The sequence below is a fragment of the Macrobrachium nipponense genome, chromosome 19 (genome assembly GCF_015104395.2).
Source record: "Macrobrachium nipponense isolate FS-2020 chromosome 19, ASM1510439v2, whole genome shotgun sequence".
In the NCBI taxonomy this organism is placed as follows: Eukaryota; Metazoa; Arthropoda; class Malacostraca; order Decapoda; family Palaemonidae; genus Macrobrachium; species Macrobrachium nipponense.
Window position 1 is genome coordinate 69,741,557 of NC_061088.1, and position 18,311 is coordinate 69,759,867.

An 18,311-nucleotide genomic window follows, 5' to 3' on the forward strand; every position below is an offset into this window, starting at 1 on the left:
AAGTTTAAAAGCTGTATTATTCAAGAAATTAGAGGATAAGTTGTCATCAAGTATGACTAATCTTTTTACTGAATTGATGGCAAAATTGAATCAGGATAAGGATAGTAATAGGAGTGTGGACTCTAACCACTCTTTTTTCAGCTCTTCTGCCTGTTCCAGAACCAGCCCTAACGGGTGCCGGGGGTTATTGGGAACCGCAAGCCCAAAGGGTAGGATCCGCCGGCCCCCCCGGCGCAGTGCAGGCAGTGTCAGCAGCAGAATTCCCCCTTTCCCCTTAAAGCGTAGTAAAAAGTGTGAATTAGCAATAGGTGAGACCAAGACTGTCAGGGATCCTAGTGTAGAGGTTAAGGATGAGAAGCTGCTAGAGCAGTGCCTTTCGGTTTCAGATTCGGCTATCTTTACAAGATTGGCATTGGATCCGACGGAAGTTCTGTTTCCGTCCTCGTGTTTTCCGAAGGACAAGGATATTAAGTCATCTGTTAAGTCGGTATCGGAAGCGAGACCTGTTGAAAATTTCGAAGCCATCCCTTCTTCTTCAAAAGTTTCCCTTCCAGCGGGTCCTTTTACAGAGTCAGGGGCTGGTGGTAGCCAATTTGATGAAATAACATTTAATTTGGCAGAGTATAACGCTAATATTCTAGGTTTGTCTCAGAATTATAGACTTCTAGTTAGACAGTGCTTTCATATAGGCTTTTCGGACATTTGGGATCATGTCAGTAAGAATTTCCCGGAGTTTTCGGGTGATATGTTGCCGGATTATCAGGGGGGGAGGGGAATTTATATACCTTCTTTCACTTAAAAGAATGGCTTCCTCTTCATCTTCTTCTTCTTCTTCTCCATCTCCTTTTACGTCTGTTTTTCCTTCTATTTCTAATGTTTCTCTCCACCCCATATCTACAATCTCTACCTCTCAAGTTCCTCCTCACTCTTCTCTTTGGGGCATGCCTTAGCTTCGTCTACAACCTGTCGACAGGTTCCCCCGGGTGGTTCGTTCCTGGATGGGTCCCATTCTGAGGTCCCACATTCAGAAGCGGAGGGTCCGCCAAACAGACAGTTAGGCATTTCGGATCCGGTGGGCGGTTCCCCGTCCAAATAGGACGTTGGGTGGTATGATTGGTACTGGTATTGCGGCTACTCCGGTGTTAGGTAGTGGTATGGTTTGCTCAGGTACAAGTGATCTCGCTCCTGGAGCAAGTTTTTCCGCGTTAGTGGGCTCCCCTGCGGTTAGGAACTTATGTAATGTTGCAGGTGTTGCGGCTTCGGAGTTCTCAGGTGTTGGCTCAGGGTATTTGGGGAGGTTAAACGTAGGTGTTTCAACCTCAGTTCCTTTGCAATCTGGTTTGGGTAGATCGGCGGTGCCTTATGCACCGAATTCGTCATCAGGTCTTCAGGATAAGATGATCCATGTGGATGTTTCACACCAGGGGGGGTCGGCCTCAGGCAGGTTTGCTTCGGATTTGGAACACCCAGTATTTGTCAGTGCAACAACTCCACGAGCTGCGTCGGCTCTCTTAGGAGAGAAGGTTCTGGCACAACTGGCTACGGTTGGTGCGGGGATTCTACATGGATTGATTGGTCAGGATTCCAGGTATAAGGATTTATTGAGTTCCCCTCTTTGCAGTCGGGTAAGTTGGAAGTTCGTCCTGTCTCTTGTCCTGCTCCTCTCTGATCGTAGGATCCAGATAGGGAAACGTCGTTGGAAGAAGAAGTCCCTATTGTGGAAGAGAGTTTTCCCCAAGCGGGAGAAAGTGAATATAAAAGGATGGTACAATTTATTCACGATTTTTTTTTCCTCAGTCGAGAGTGGAGGAGGATCCAGTACACCCTATTCAGGCAATGTTCGAGGAATTATATTCCACAAAACCTTCAATACCTCGCACGTCCTGTAAGTTGACTAGGTTTGGTCGGGTGGAGCAGTCCTTGAGAGAGGTGGACATTAGGTTGATTTCTATAGTGGGTTCGGGTAGGCAGGATTCTTCTCTACTTCCACTCAGGAAGAATGTGTATGGAGTAGCGGGTAACCCTTCATCGGGTATAAGAGTTCTCCTGAATGAATCGGTGGAGGCTCTTTTGGGGAGAGTTCCCTCGTCGTCTAGACAGGTAGGAATCACCTTGAGAGAAGCGACCATTTTGGAGGAGACCTTCCGGAACCAGTCCAAAGCTCTCTCACACTCGATGTGGATGTTGTTGGGCTTGATGGGCTTCTTGAAAAGAGATGGGTTCGTTCCATCGGATCCAGTCCTTTTCGATAATCTGATCACATCGGTGTCGATGGGATTGGTTCATCAAGCAAATGTCGCAGCAGCCGGTACAACCTTTATTGGGAAGAAGAGGAGAGACTTACACTTGAGCCATCTTCCCCCCCATTTCCCAGATATCCATAAGAGGGCCCTGTCCAGGGCGCCCCTCGCACTCTGCGACAAACTTCAAAGGGGACGAAGTTGCGGCGATAGTAAACTTCGTCTCTTCAACATCAGCGGTAGAGTGGCAATGATACGGGTTGCAGCACAAGGTGTCAGATCCCCCAAGGGTCCCCATATACCATCACCTGGTAAGCGTACCGGCTCTCGGTCTCCTGTTGGGTCCCCTAAGAAGGTGCAGTTCTCCGCCAAGGTTTCCCCGACGGTAACTTTTAAGCCTTCAGCAGCAAAGAGGGGTTTTCGCAAGTAGGAGATGTTGCCTTCGTTGACACCAGTAGGAGGATGTCTGAACCACTTTGCAAACATCTTGGAGAAGTGGGGCAAGGAGTGTTGGGTTGTGGAGGTCCTGAGGAACAGATACAAGATTCCCTTCTGTTCCGTACTTCCCCTATCTGATGTTCCTATTCATCTGGCCAGTTATTCCCCGCACTCCATCAGGGGTATGGCCTTGGCAGCAGAGATTCGGTCACTTTTAGAGAAGGGAGCGATAGAACCTACTCCCCCTTCGCCGGGGTTTTACAGCCGGATTTTTGTGACCGCCAAGACGGGAGGTTCATGGAGACAAATTATAGACTTGTCGGGTCTCAATCAACTGGTGGTTTCTACAAAATTCCACATGGAAACTTCCCAATCTGTGCTGAGGTCGGTTTGAGAGATGACTGGATGATTTTGGTGGACCTCAAGGACGCCTATTTCCACATTCCTGTACATCAGGAATCTCGGAAGTTCCTTCGATTCTCAGGTCCATCCGGAACTTTCCAGTTCAAAGTCCTCCGCTTTGGGTTGACCACTGCACCTCAGGTGTTTACGAGGGTAATGTCTCCGATATCTGTGATAATGCATCATCGAGGATTCAGAATGAGGAGGTATCTCGATGATTGGCTCATTCAGGCTTCGTCGAGAGAGGAAGCGTTAAGAGCAAGGGATTTCCTGTTACAACTGTGCCAAAGGTTAGGAATAAGAATCAACCTAGAGAAGAGTTTCCTTTCACCATCACAAATAAAGTCATATCTAGGTACGACGATTCAAACTCGTCATTTGAGGGCTTTTCTGACACAAGAGCGAGTGCTTTCTATCCTCAGTCAAATAGAAAGCTTCAGGTCACAGAGGGCTCAACCAATGAGCAAATGGAGAAGTTTGTTGGGTAGGATGTCCTCTCTCTCCCTTATTGTTCCAGGATCTCGTCTCCAGATGCGCCCTCTGCAGGCATGTCTCAGGAATCTTTGGGACTTTCGGGAAGAGAGTGCAGTGGTAATCTGGGACGATTCCTGTCTAGAGGGTCTTCGGTGGTGGTCAGAAGAATCTCATCTGACCGCCATCGTAAGTCTGGCCCCTCCGATTCCGGATGTTCATCTATATAAAGATGCCTTGGATCAATGTTGGGGTGCAACCTTAGAGGAAACTCAGGCTAAGGGCCTTTGGAGGGATCCGGATCGGGAGGAATCGATAAATTACCACGAGTTGAGAGCAGTAGAGAAATCACTAACACGGTTTTCAGAGTTGGTTGGGGGAAAAGTGGTAGCGCTTTTCTCGGACAATATGATGGCGTTGGCTTACCTGAGGAAACAAGGGGGAACAAGGTCGGCAAAGTTAAATATGATCGTACAGAGGATACTTCGGTGGTGCGAATTGCATGGGGTTTCTCTCCTTCCCAGTTCATAGCGGGGAAACTAAACGTATTGGCGGGTGCTTTGAGTCAGTCAAGAGAAGTACTAGGGGGCGAGTGGACGTTAGTACAAGAGGAAGCCCAACTCTTGCTAAAGAGATGGCCGGCTTCAGTAGACCTTTTCACCACAAGACTGAATTTTCGACTTCCAACCTACTTCTCCCCGATAGCGGATCCCATGTTGTGCGGGACAGATGCGATGCTCCACTTGTGGGACAACCTACAGGTGTACACTTTTCCCCCCTTTGGATTAATACATCAGGTATTAGGGAAACTAAGAAGCAGTACGGGGATTCAAATGACTCTTATACCTCCGTTTTGGCCCCAGAGACCGTGGTTCCCAGATCTCCTAGAAATGTTAGAGGAACCTCCTGTGATCCTTCTGAAAAGGAGAGATCTACTCAGACAACCCCATTTTCATTATTATCATCAGAACCTGCGCATGCTCAACCTAGCTGCATGGAGACTATCCAGCGAGCGGCGCGCAGTTCGGGGCTCTCTAAGGAAGTGGCTCGCCAGCTTTCCCTATGTCTAAGAAAGTCTACTAGAAAACTCTATCAAGTTAGGTGGGCAATGTACAGGAGCTGGTGTAGGAAGGAAGGACATAGTATCTCTCGTCCTACCATTGCGAAGATTGCGGATTTCCTCCTGTTTCTCAGGAAACACAAGAAGTTGTCATACTCGACTATAACGGGATATAGGTCTATGATGAGTAGTACGTTCCGGTTTCATCTCTCGGAATTGTCTAACAGCAGGGTATTGCACGATCTCCTAAGGTCGTTCAAAATTGAACACCCTATGATACGGCTTCGGGCCCCTTCGTGGGATTTAGCGGCAGTTTTAAATGTGCTGAGGTCTTCAAGTTACAAGCCCTTAGAAGAGTTTTCCCTGAGGGAACTGACAAAGAAAGTCTTGTTCTTGGTTTCGCTTGCTACAGCGAAGAGAGTGGGAGAGATAGAAGAAGTATCTAGGACAGTATCGTTTTTAGGTAGGGATATCTTTCTCTCATACATACCGGAATTTGTCGCCCAATTGGAATCGGAAACCAATCCCCTGCCAAGAGCATTTAAAGTCTCCTCTCTGGAGGATTTTGTTGGAAACGACGAACTAAAGATACGCATTTGTCCAGTCCGTGCACTAAAGATATATTTGGCACGCACAGAAAAGCTCTTGCCTCATCCGCGGACGTTATTTGTGTCACCTAGGAATCCCTCTAGAGCTATTTTGAAGAATGCGGTCAGCGTTTTCCTACGGGAAGTTATTACTCAGGCTTCAGGTAACATTTCTGCTGATCGCGGCAGCAGTGATTCTTGCCCAAGAACACAATCTATTAAAGGAATACCTCTTCGGCTTTCCTAAGGAACAATTCAGTGTCATCGATTTTGGAAGCAGTAACCTGGAAATCGGCTTCTGTCTTCGCGTCTTTCTACCATAAGGACACTCAGTTCGCTTCGATGGAGGGTTACTCGCTGGGACCTTTCGTAGCCGCTAAGTTCACACATCGAGTATTTGTGAACAGAGGGGGGCTAATTGCCTTAGGTCTGTAGCTTAGCAAAAGTTTTTTTTTCCCCGTTTTGTTTTTCTTCATTAATGGTACACATTATCAGAAAAATAGGTAGGCAGATAGCATGGATGAACGGCGACGACGACGACGACGACTCGCCCGGCCTGCTTCTTCAACGGCAGCTCCTCCTCCATACATGAGAGGCCTTTTCCCCTCCACACATGCGAGGTAATGAATACCACTTGGGAGGTCATCTAGACAGAGACGAGACCTGACTGACGAAACTGACACAAGGTACTCTCTCCGCCGGAAATCTCATCCAAAGATCTGAATATACGGGTGAGTTACAATGCATCGTAGGTGAAACTGAGTTACCTGCGCATGATTGCGTAAGGGGTCGGGCTGATTGTGATTGAACCCACCTCCTTCTAAATGTTGTTAATCGGGCTAATTCAGGTATTCAGGTGGTGTATTGCAATATGAAGTTTTCATTATAAAACTAATATTGTAATACTTACCAGAATGACTCCCACCCTCCTCCCCTCTTCAAAGATTAGTGATTAGTGCAATTGAAGGGAGAGCGCTCTGCCGGCCGGTCCTGGCAACAGCGTTGCCAATGGTGGTACAGGTAACTCAGTAGAAAGGGGTTTACCTGCAGCGTTGGTAGCGCTGGCAGTTAAAAAATTACCTAATTACGGGTAATTCTGTGGGGATATAGTTCAAGTTGGTCAGTGACCAGGGCTAATTCAGGTGTTCAGGTAAGTATTACAATATTAGTTTTATAATGAAAACTTCATATCTTAAAGTAGTTGTAGGCTTACTCCCCGAGTAAGCGAAAAGCGAAAAAGTGACTTTAGCGAAAGAAGAATGCAAGGGTAAACAGGAACTAGAGAGACAGATTAAGACCTTAATGTAAAAGGCGGAGGAATGGAAAGTGGTTGAATAATACATACAGAACACCAGAATATTTATGTGAATTATAAAATAAGGTGGTGTAAGGAGAGCATCCAAAGAAGCGAACGTTGATTTAGATGAAAGAATTTTTCTTTAGCAAACTTTCATTTACGAATATGTAGTAAATGTGTCCTGTGCAAATGAAAGATAAAAGTGTGAAGTTGCTAAGATCAACATGTTGCTGTGAAAAAAAAAAAAAAACGCATTGTTGGCAAAAGACGAATTTAAATGGTTGAAATAGGTGAAAATTTAAATCAGTGGTTGGTCATGATGACACACTCATCAAAAGTCTGTATAATTAGGATTATTTTTAATAGATGAAGGAGAAAGAGGCATTGAAAATCTTCAGTTTTCTTAGGACTTTCATCCACTTGCCAATGAGCGTTTGTGTGTGCGTGTGTGCGCGCGCGTGTGCGTATGTAGGAAAGGGAAGGAGTAGCAAATGCATGAGGACAGACATTTTGATACTGATAACACACGCGCGCGCACACACACACACACACACACACATATATATGTATGTTATATTATATATATATATATATATATATATATATATATAATATATATATATATATATATACACACACATAAATATGAACGGCAAATATCTAAATTGGGTTAACATAATTTGTTAAATTTGGACTTACTCAGAAAAGCTGCACACAGAGTCATGCTCACTTGTGAAAGAATAATGTAAAAATTGTTTATGAGAACTAATATATTCTGTAAAAATTACGGAAATGAAATATGAACCAACAGGCCGATATTACGACAATGCCATTCACCGACCGCACTAATTGCCTAACTGAATACCAAAGTCATATGCCAAAAAAATATTAGAAAGTATTACTGACGGCAAGTTTGACTTTGATTCTGTCGTTTTAACAGCTGTTAATAATACTGTGTATACATATACGGATGTACTTGATACACACACACGCACATACAGAATAAGAAAAATGATCATTACCTGTCATGGCCACCCTACAATGTAAACAAGAAGACAACACTGCCCCCCCCCCCCCCTTTTTAACATACGTAATTGTAATTTTATACTTTCTAAATAACAAGTTATGACTAAGAAAAGAAAATTAAAATTTTTTTTTTTTAAAGGTGGCTCTCCTCTTTCACAGATGCATATTACATCATACTACTTGTTAACTATGAAAGAAATATCTTCATTAATAGGCGTCAGGTATTTATCTTAATGAAATTTAAATTTGCCAAATAAATATGGAGTTACATGAAATCGCTCAGGAACTTATAAAGGAAAATATATGAAATAAACAAGCATATACTGCTTCCATAAATCCCGAATAGAAATCTCGGTGATTCACTGACCTGTTACAAGCTTCTGGTTGAAACATATTACTGTTAATATCACTCATAAATTTACATAAATCATCCGTCTAATTGTGTTGGTTCATGGCAAAAATAGACAGCCAAGGACTTAAGGTCTGTTCTGTATATATGATAATAATAGGACTCCCACAAGAATTTTAGTCCCATAACACCTGCCCGACGATGTCCTTCCGGGTTTCAGGACGAAAATTGCAAGAAGAAGAAGATGAAGAAGAAGGAGAGAGAGAGAGAGAGAGAGAGAGAGAGAGAGAGAGAGAGAGAGAGAGAGAGAGGGTGGGGGGAGCAGGCGCCCCTGAGCAAGAGGAATCCAGAATGAGTCATTTAGTATCTTCTGTCGATTAGGCCTAAGATCCAATTTGTACTGCATTTTGTATATTATATTCAATTTGACAAATGCCATGGTTTTGACATGACTCCCCCATTTGGGCCTTTAATAGCCAATTTGAGTACAGAAGAAAAGTCAGTAATAAGAAGAATAGAGAAACTTCTGCACAAAATAAACGCGGCTGAAATAGCCATTATTTTCAATAAAACCTGCAATAATAATAATAATAATAATAATAATAATAATAATAATAATAATAATAATAATAATAATAATAAATCTACTCAATGCTTTGTCTGATTTCATCGTATCTTCAGGGGGTGATATCGTCCCGAGTTTAAAATACAATGAACTACAAAACGCACACGCGCACACACATATATATGCAAATATACACACACGCAAACATATATATGCATATATAATATATGTATATATAATATATATGTGTGTGTGTGCGCACGCGCGCGCGAATGCACATACATTATTTGCAATGATAAACACCCTGAATGTAACAACTTAAGAAAGGGAAAAAACACGTCTATACCAAACATGGCTTCACCCAGAAATGAGAACCGATTACCTGGTGGGCATAAGGTGTAAAATTCAATTATTCCCAATATACAATAAAGGGTTAACGACCTGTCAAGTGTAATCCTCCATAACTATTAATATCAAATCACTTAAAACGCCTACAGTTCGCCGTCATCTCATAATTACCAATCAGGCAGGTAATCATTAGCTTAATCTTATTATCATATGCGAGGAGTGGGTTTGACAGAGAGTCTTTGTCTCACCTTTCCGTGGTTGATTGTCATATTAATATGAGTTCATACAAATCTCATAATAATAGCACGAGTCGCGAAAATGGGGAAGAAATCCAGAATGGTGTAAATGTTAATATAGATTAGAAATATGTTATATGTTATATATATTATATATAAAATATATTTATATATATATATATAATATACATATATATATATAATATATAATTATATATATATATATAGATATATATATATATATATATAATAAAAGGAGCCCATAAAAACACCAAAATATAGAGAAAAAAGTACTATATTTCAGAGACTGCTGTCTCCCTCTTCAGGTAGATAAATGAGAAAAGTTTACAGAAAAGGTGGTATTTATACCAAGAGGTCCATCCACAAACAAGCCATTTTAAGTCACCCCGCTGATAATCTTCCTTTAATCTTCTTAAGGGTTGGTTGAATGAAGACGTTGTCGATCGTGTCCGAAATCCATGCTCCTTTTGAGATGTTCATTACCTGCCTCTCTTTTATTAAGGCCGATTCCATCATTTGACTCTTGTACCGGCAGTTGCTGCTATAAATTACACGTGACAAATTCCAGTTTATTCTATGGTTATGTTCATTTATATGGTTGAAAATAGCCGAGTTCTGTTGTCCATACCTAACTGACCGTTTGTGTTGTATTAATCTCTGGGGAAGGGATTTACCTGTAAATCCGATGTAAGATTGGTCACAGTCCTGGCATGGGATTTCGTATACCCCAGAGTCCTTTGGAGATGTCTTTTGTTGGACGTTAGTCAGGGATTTGGCTAAGGTGTTTGGGTAAGTAAATACAAAAGGGTTCGATTTTCCGAGGGGGTTGGTTATTCTCTTAATCGTGTCCAGGTGGGGAATTATTATTTTATTGTTGGGTGTATCTCTGGTCTTGTCTTTAGGGGGTCGGTAGATACGTGGATGATATCCTAACATTTTGGGATAATAGGTGGGGCAATTTCAATGAATTCCTCTCGAAATTGAACACATTAGTGCCCAGCATCAAATTTAAAGTTGAATGGGAAACAGACAACAAAATTCCTTTTCTTGATGTTTTAATAATCAGAGATACGACAGAATACAAATTTACCATATACAGAAAACCAACGTTCTCACTTTCATACATTCACTACTTTAGCTATCATGACATTACTATCAAGATAGGTGTAGCTAGTAACTTGTTCTTAAGAGCCTTACGAATTTGTTCCCCAGAATTCCTGGAAAAAGAATTTGAACTAATTCGCAAGCAACTTTCATCGTCTTTTAAAACTATCCTGACCAATTAATTGAGAAAGCAACTTCACAAAGCAAACGTAATTTTCTACCGACCCCCTAAAGACAAGACCAGAGATACACCCAACAATAAAATAATAATTCCCCACCTGGACACGATTAAGAGAATAACCAACCCCCTCGGAAAATCGAACCCTTTTGTATTTACTTACCCAAACACCTTAGCCAAATCCCTGACTAACGTCCAACAAAAGACATCTCCAAAGGACTCTGGGGTAATACGAAATCCCATGCCAGGACTGTGACCAATCTTACATCGGATTTACAGGTAAATCCCTTCCCCAGAGATTAATACAAGACAAACGGTCAGTTAGGTATGGACAACAGAACTCGGCTATTTTCCATCCATATAAAAATGAACATAACCATAGAATAAACTGGAATTTGTCACGTGTAATTTATAGCAGCAACTACCGGTACAAGAGTCAAATGATGGAATCGGCCTTAATAAAAGAGAGGCAGGTAATGAACATCTCAAAAGGAGCATGGATTTCGGACACGATCGACAACGTCTTCATTCAACCAACCCTTAAGAAGATTAAAGGAAGATTATCAGCGGGTGGTGACTTAAAATGGCTTGTTTGTGGATGGACCTCTTGGTATAAATACCACCTTTTCTGTAAACTTTTCTCATTCATCTACCTGACAGAGGGAGACAGCAGTCTCTGAAATATAGTACTTTTTTCTCTATATTTTGGTGTTTTTATGGGCTCCTTTTATTAGATGAAATTCTGTTGTTACAGAACATTTTTACCAGTTCATATATATATATATATTTTATATATATATATATATATATATATATCTAATATATATAATATATATATAAAAATATATATATATATATACGTATATAATATAAGAGGATAGTTCTGTGAAAACGAGAATCGAGTACGGAGGGAAAGCTTTCGTTTGTAGTACATATATTTCTGAAATATATATATATTATATATATATATATATATATATATATATATATATAATTTATATATATATATATATATAATTTACACCACTGCACTATGGATTTCTTCACCAATATGTGTTCTCTCATAATTCAACTTCATGCATATATGTATGTATATATATATATACATATATATATACGTATATCTCACTACTGAATGTGCAAGACGTGAGCGATTTTTTTTCGATACTAGTCTTTCTTACTCTGCTGAATGCTATAATATCTATTTTTCGGCTGGATGAGAGAGAGAGAGAGAGAAGAGAGAGAGAGAGAGAGAGAGAGAGAGAGAGACTATCCCAAAATCCATGAGATCTTTCAGGATAAGACCACGAATCACTCATATGGAAATCAGTCCCAAAGAGAGAGAGAGAGAGAGAGACAGAGAGACAGAGAGAGAGAGAGAGACCTTACAGACCTTACAGACCTTACAGTTCGTTCGGGTTGCCCCAGGTCCCTCAGTGTGAGGCACCTCTAATGTCTACCAGAGAGTTGCTAGTACATCTTCCGGTATATTTTGCATCTTCCAATCTTGGATGGTCTAGGATGCAGTTTAGATATTTGTCGAGCTTATTCTTAAACACATCTACGCTCACTCCTGATATATTCCTCAGATGAGCTGGCAACGCATTGAATAGACGCTGCATTATCGATGCTGGTGCGTAGTGGATTAATGTCCTGTGTGCTTTCCTTATTTTTCCTGATATTGTTTTGGGCACTATTAATCTACCGCTGCTTGCTCTTTCTGATATTTTTAGTTCCATGATATTTTCTGTTATTCCTTCTATCTGTTTCCATGCCTGAATTATCATGTAGCGTTCTCTTCTCCTTTCTAGACTATATAATTTTAATGATTGTAGTCTTTCCCAGTAGTCAAGGTCCTTAACTTCTTCTATTCTAGCTGTAAAGGACCTTTGTACACTCTCTATTTGTGCAATATCCTTTTGATAGTGTGGGTACCATATCATATTGCAATATTCAAGTGGACTACGAACATATGTTATAAAGCATAATCATGTGTTCAGCTTTTCTTGTTTTGAAGTGCCGTAACAACATTCCCATTTTTGCTTTACATTTTGCCAAAAGAATTGCTATTTGATCATTGCATAACATGTTCCTATTCATCATCACACCAAGGTCTTTAACTGCTTCCTTATTTGTGATTGTCTCATTATTAGGTCCCCTATATGCATATAGCTTTCCTTCTCTGTCTCCATAATTTATTGATTCAAATTTATCAGAGTTAAATACCATCCTATTTTCCTCTGCCCAATCATATACTTTGTTAAGGTCTCTTTGTAGAGCGTTCCTATCTTCATCACAAGTAATTTCTCTACTTATTCTTGTGTCATCAGCGAAACTACTCACTACCGAATCCTTCACATTACTGTCTATGTCTTCAATCATAATAACAAACAGTATTGCAGCTAACACCGTACCTTGTGGCACACCGGATATTACCTTGGTTTCATCCGATTTCTCATCGTTTGCAATAACTATCTGTTTTCTGTTGTGTAAAAATTCTTTTAACCATCTTCCTATTTTATCTACGATATTGTGTTTTCTAATTTTCTTCGCTAATATATTATGGTCTACTTTGTCAAAAGCTTTTGCAAAGTCTAGATAAACCACATCTGTTTCATTTCCGCTTTTCATATTTTTGAATATGTTCTCACGGTGGACTAACAGTTGGGTTTGTGTACTTTTTCCGGGTACGAAACCGTGTTTTCCGTCCTATATTAAAACAAATTATTTTTTATTAAATGTTTCATAATATTTTTCTTCATTACCCTTTCATACACTTTCATAATATGTGATGTTAGACTCACAGGCATATAATTACTTGCCTCAAGTCTTGATCCACTTTTGAAAGTAGGGGTGATATATGCTAATTTGTGCTCATCATAAATCTTGCCTGTATCTACACTTTGTCTTAATAATATTGCAAGTGGCTTTGCGATAGAATGAACTACTTTCTTTAACATAATAGTAGGGATTCCATCAGGCCCTGCAGCAGCTCCATTTTTAATTTCATTAATTGCCTGCACAATATCAGCTTCATTAATTTCTATGTCAGCTAGATATTCACTATTTTCGTCCCTTACTTCTATATCATTATCTTCATTATCTATTCTAGGGGTGAATTCTCTCATATATCGTTCTGCCAGTATGTTTACCTTACAGACCTTACATCTTGTTCGGGTTGCCCCAGGTCCCTCAGTGTGAGGCACCTCTAATGTCTACCAGAGAGTTGCTAGTACATCTTCCGGTATATTTTGCATCTTCCAATCTTGGATGGTCTGGGATGCAGTTTAGATATTTGTCGAGCTTATTCTTAAACACATCTACGCTCACTCCTGATATATTCCTCAGATGAGCTGGCAACGCATTGAATAGACGCTGCATTATCGATGCTGGTGCGTAGTGGATTAATGTCTGTGTGCTTTCCATTATCCTGGTATAGTTTTGGGCACTATTAATCTACCTCTGCTTGCTCTTTCTGATATTTTTAGTTCCATGATATTTTCTGCTATTCCTTCTATCTGTTTCCATGCCTGAATTATCATGTAGCGTTCTCTTCTCCTTTCTAGACTATATAATTTTAAGAATTGTAGTCTTTCCCAGTAGTCTAGGTCCTTAACTTCTTCTATTCTAGCTGTAAAGGACCTTTGTACACTCTCTATTTGTGCAATATCCTTTTGATAGTGTGGGTACCATATCATATTGCAATATTCAAGTGGACTACGAACATATGTTTTATAAAGCATAATCATGTGTTCAGCTTTTCTTGTTTTGAAGTGCCGTAACAACATTCCCATTTTTGCTTTACATTTTGCCAACAGAGTTGCTATTTGATCATTGCATAACATGTTCCTATTCATCATCACACCAAGGTCTTTAACTGCTTCCTTATTTGTGATGGTCTCATTATTAGGTCCCTTATATGCATATAGCTTTCTTTCTCTGTCTCCATAATTTATTGATTCAAATTTATCAGAGTTAAATACCATCCTATTTACCTCTGCCCAATCATATACTTTGTTAAGGTCTCTTTGTAGAGCGTCCTATCTTCATCACAAGTAATTTCTCTACTTATTCTTGTGTCATCTGCGAAACTACTCACTACCGAATCCTTCACATTATTGTCTATGTCTTCAATCATAATAACAAACAGTATTGCAGCTAACACCGTACCTTGCGGCACACCGGATATTACCTTGACTTCATCCGATTTCTCGTCGTTTGCAATAACTATCTGTTTCTGTTGTGTAAAAATTCTTTTAACCATCTTCCTACTTTTATCCACGATATTGTGTTTCTAATTTTCTTCGCTAATATATTATGGTCTACTTTATCAAAAGCTTTTGCAAAGTCTAAATAAACCACATCTGTTTCATTTCGCTTTTCATATTTTTTGAATATGTTCTCACGGTGGACTAACAGTTGGGTTTGTGTACTTTTTCCGGGTACGAAACCATGTTGTCCTTTTTATTAAACAAATTAGTTTTTATTAAATGTTTCATAATATTTTTCTTCATTACCCTTTCATACACTTTCATAATATGTGATGTTAGACTCACAGGCCTATAATTACTTGCCTCTAGTCTTGATCCACTTTTGAAAGTAGGGGTAATATATGCTAATTTGTGCTCCTCAATAAATCTTGCCTGTATCTACACTTTGTCTTAATAATATTGCAAGCGGCTTTGCGATAGAATGAACTACTTTCTTTAACAAAATAGCAGGAATTCCATCAGGCCCTGCAGCAGCTCCATTTTTAATTTCATTAATAGCCTGCACAATATCAGCTTCATTAATATCTATGTCAGCTAAATATTCACTATTTTCATCCCTTACTTCTATATCATTATCTTCATTATCTATTCTAGGGGTAAATTCTCTCTATATCGTTCTGCCAGTATGTTGCAAATTTCCTTTTTTTCATTCGTTAATCTCCCTTCAATTCTCAGAGGGCCTATTTCTATTCTTCTTTTATTCATCTTCTTCGCATATGAGTATAATAGCTTGGGGTTTTGCTTGATATTTAATAGGGTTTTTTCTTCCAAGTCCCGTTTTTCATTTTCTTTTGATTGTATAATCTTTTGTTCTGCATTTTCTATCTTACTTTTTAGTTTCTATAAAACTTTCCATGCATTTTTTTCTTTTGCAAGACCTTTTTTCCACTTTTCTGATTTTCTGGAACAAGATCCTTCTGTCTCTTGGTATGCATGAATGATGTTTACTTTTCTTCTTCGGTATATATTTTTCCACTATTTTCTCCAATATTTTATATAATATCTCCGTATTTACCCTTATGTCATCACTTACGAAAATGTTATCCCAATCTTTGTTTAATTCTTCAGAGAGAGAGAGAGAGAGAGAGAGAGAGAATCCTTCAGCCCTCATCGATAAACTATCCATAAAAGACAAAAGAAAAGAAAAGAAAAGAGAAGAAAAAAAAAAAAGACAGGACAAAACAACTCTTGCTTTAATAGCTGAGAGCGACATTCTCTTACTTGAAAGCAAAAGATTATCTTGACCGTCATCGCTCTTGCTTAATGACTCCCAAAAAGTTGTGTCCAAACTTACTGGAAAAAGATTTACGAAGCCATTTAAAAGCGGCTCTGTCCCAAGGCCGACTGGGCTGCAAGATTAACTTAATTTGCATGGAGGAGGAGGAGGAGGAGGAGGAGGAGGAGGAGGCTCTGTTTGGTCGGGCTTTTGCGATGCTTTTGGGATAAAACTTTTATGCATAATTTGCCGCCTGCTCTGCGCTTACGGCAGCTTGAAAGAAGAGAGACTCTGCTTGTAAAGAGAAGCTCCCCTCTTACACCTCTTATCGTACGAAGATGGTTTAGGAGTCAGTCTCGAGATGGTCTTAAAATATCATTTTCTGTTCTTTACAGTAAGCAGGAGAAGGGCGGGGGTGGGGGAGAGAGGAGGAGGAGGAGGGTAAAAAGAAGAAGGGAGAGGGGAGAGGAGGAGGAGGATGAGGAGGAGTGGGAGGTAAAAAAGAAGGGGGAAGAGGAGATGGAGGCGGAGGAGGAGGAGGGTAAAAGAGAGGAGGCGAAGGGAGGAGGAGGAAGGGAGGTAGGGTAAAAAAGGAAGGGGAAGGAGGAGTGGATGCAAAAAAAGGGGGGAAAGGGAGAGGAGGAGGCTCAGGAGGAGTGGGAGGTAAAAAAAAGGGAGAAGAGGAGGTGGAGGCGGAGGAGGAGGGTAAAAAAGGAGGAGGCGGAGGAGGAGGAGGGAGGGTAGAAGAGGAGGAGGAGGGGAAGAAGGAGTTGTGGAGGAGTGGAAGATAAAAAGAAGGGAGAAGAGGAGGAGGATGAGGAGGAGGTAAAATGAACAAGAAGGGGTAGGGGAGATGAGGAGGGGTAGTGGGAGGTAAGAAGAGGAAGAGGCGAATGAGAGAGAGAGAGAGAGAGAGAGAGAGAGAGAGAGAGAGAGAGAGAGAGAGACGTCTCGTAAGTGAAGATGTTGATGGAGAGGAGAGAGATAATTGGGCGAGGGCGTACGAAGAGGAAGAGGTGGGTGGAGTAAGAATCAGCGAGGGGGAGAGGAGGGGGAGGGGAGAAGGGGTAGATTAGAAATAGAAGGGGGGAGGAAGATAAAATAAATTAATAAAATTAATAAATAGCTCCAGAGTTATATACTTCAATTTAACTCGATTTATTTACTTCAAATTAACACCAAATAATAACAATGAGCAATCGTTAAAAAACGAGAGAGAGAGAGAGAGAGAGAGAGAGAGAGAGAGGATATGTTAATTCAGAGAAATTAACTAACGCCAGATAAAGAGAATCAGACATAGAAGATATTGTACTGCACGAAACCAAGTATAAAGAATTGAGAGAGAGAGAGAGAGAGAGAGAGAGAGAGAGAGAGAGAGGAGAGGATATGTTAATTCAGAGAATTAACTAACGTAATATAATGAGAATCAGACAGAAGATATTGTACTGCACGAAACCAAGTATAAAGAGTTGAGAGAGAGAGAGAGAGAGAGAGAGAGAGAGAGAGAGAGATATGCTGGCCTCGTGTTCCTTGAGTAATAATGAAGTCTAAAGTCTGTAGGATTGTGGAGGATGCGTCCAGGAGATAAATATCCTGGTAGTTATAATTCACACTGAGGTAATTACGGCTGGGGTAACATCAAAGGATCCCAACCGACAACTGGCTTCGGAAACTCCAATGGATGCTCCATTTTTTTTTTTAATCAATGTTCCTTTTTTTATCACTTGACGATTTTATTTTTCATTTTTGTTTTTATCGAGTTAACGTCTCTCTCTCCATATCTAAATCACTCTCCGGTTTAAAGATTTAATGTATTGTGTCAATAAAACGTCTCTCTCTCTCTCTCTCTCTCTCTCTCTCCACTGTTTAGTAAAGTTCAGTTTTTGTGTCAGTAAAACATCATCGTTACTCTTCTCTCTCTCTGCTTTTCAAAAACCTATATATATCTAGTTTCCGTACATCACAATATCGTCTATGCCTGTTTCTCATTACCTTACGTAGTTAATCAGTTTCTCGGAACTAAAAATATTCTCCCTCTTCAAATATTATTTTATATTCCCTTTTTCAACTGCACTTTATTAATTCCTACGAATTTACACACATTAATCGTCCTTATGTCCGCCTATCCGCCTACCAACTCCCTTCCACATATACAACCCCTCAGCCACCCTCTCTCTCTCTCTCTCTCTCTCTCTCTCTCTCTCTCTCTCTCTCTCTCTCTTTATTCTTTATACTTGGTTCCATTCAGTACAATATCTTCTATGTATGTTTTTCACAATCTTACGTAATAAGTTAGTTTCGCTAAATTAACACGCCCTTTCTCGCTATATTTCTATTCACATTCCTTATTAAATTACACTTTATTATATTGTATACACACACACATATATGTAGAATCTACTGGCCACTTTTACCAGATACATTTGTAAATGTATTAGCCACCATGCCCCCATTTTTGAAGTTGGATCTCGACTCGAGGCTTTGTAATGACAAGCGTCTCTT

At 40.2% G+C, this 18,311-nt stretch overlaps 1 protein-coding gene across 1 annotated transcript in view; it reads left to right on the forward strand.

The window, feature by feature from the left end:
- The first annotated feature begins 5,714 nt into the window (after positions 1-5,714).
- The window catches only part of LOC135211994 (uncharacterized), a 57,123-nt gene continuing 44,526 nt past the window's right edge, over positions 5,715-18,311 (forward strand). Inside the window, exons 1-2 of the mRNA XM_064245268.1 lie at positions 5,715-5,818; positions 16,205-16,393. Coding sequence (XP_064101338.1) covers positions 5,715-5,818; positions 16,205-16,393 — 293 coding nt within the window. The remainder of the gene's footprint in view (positions 5,819-16,204; positions 16,394-18,311) is intronic.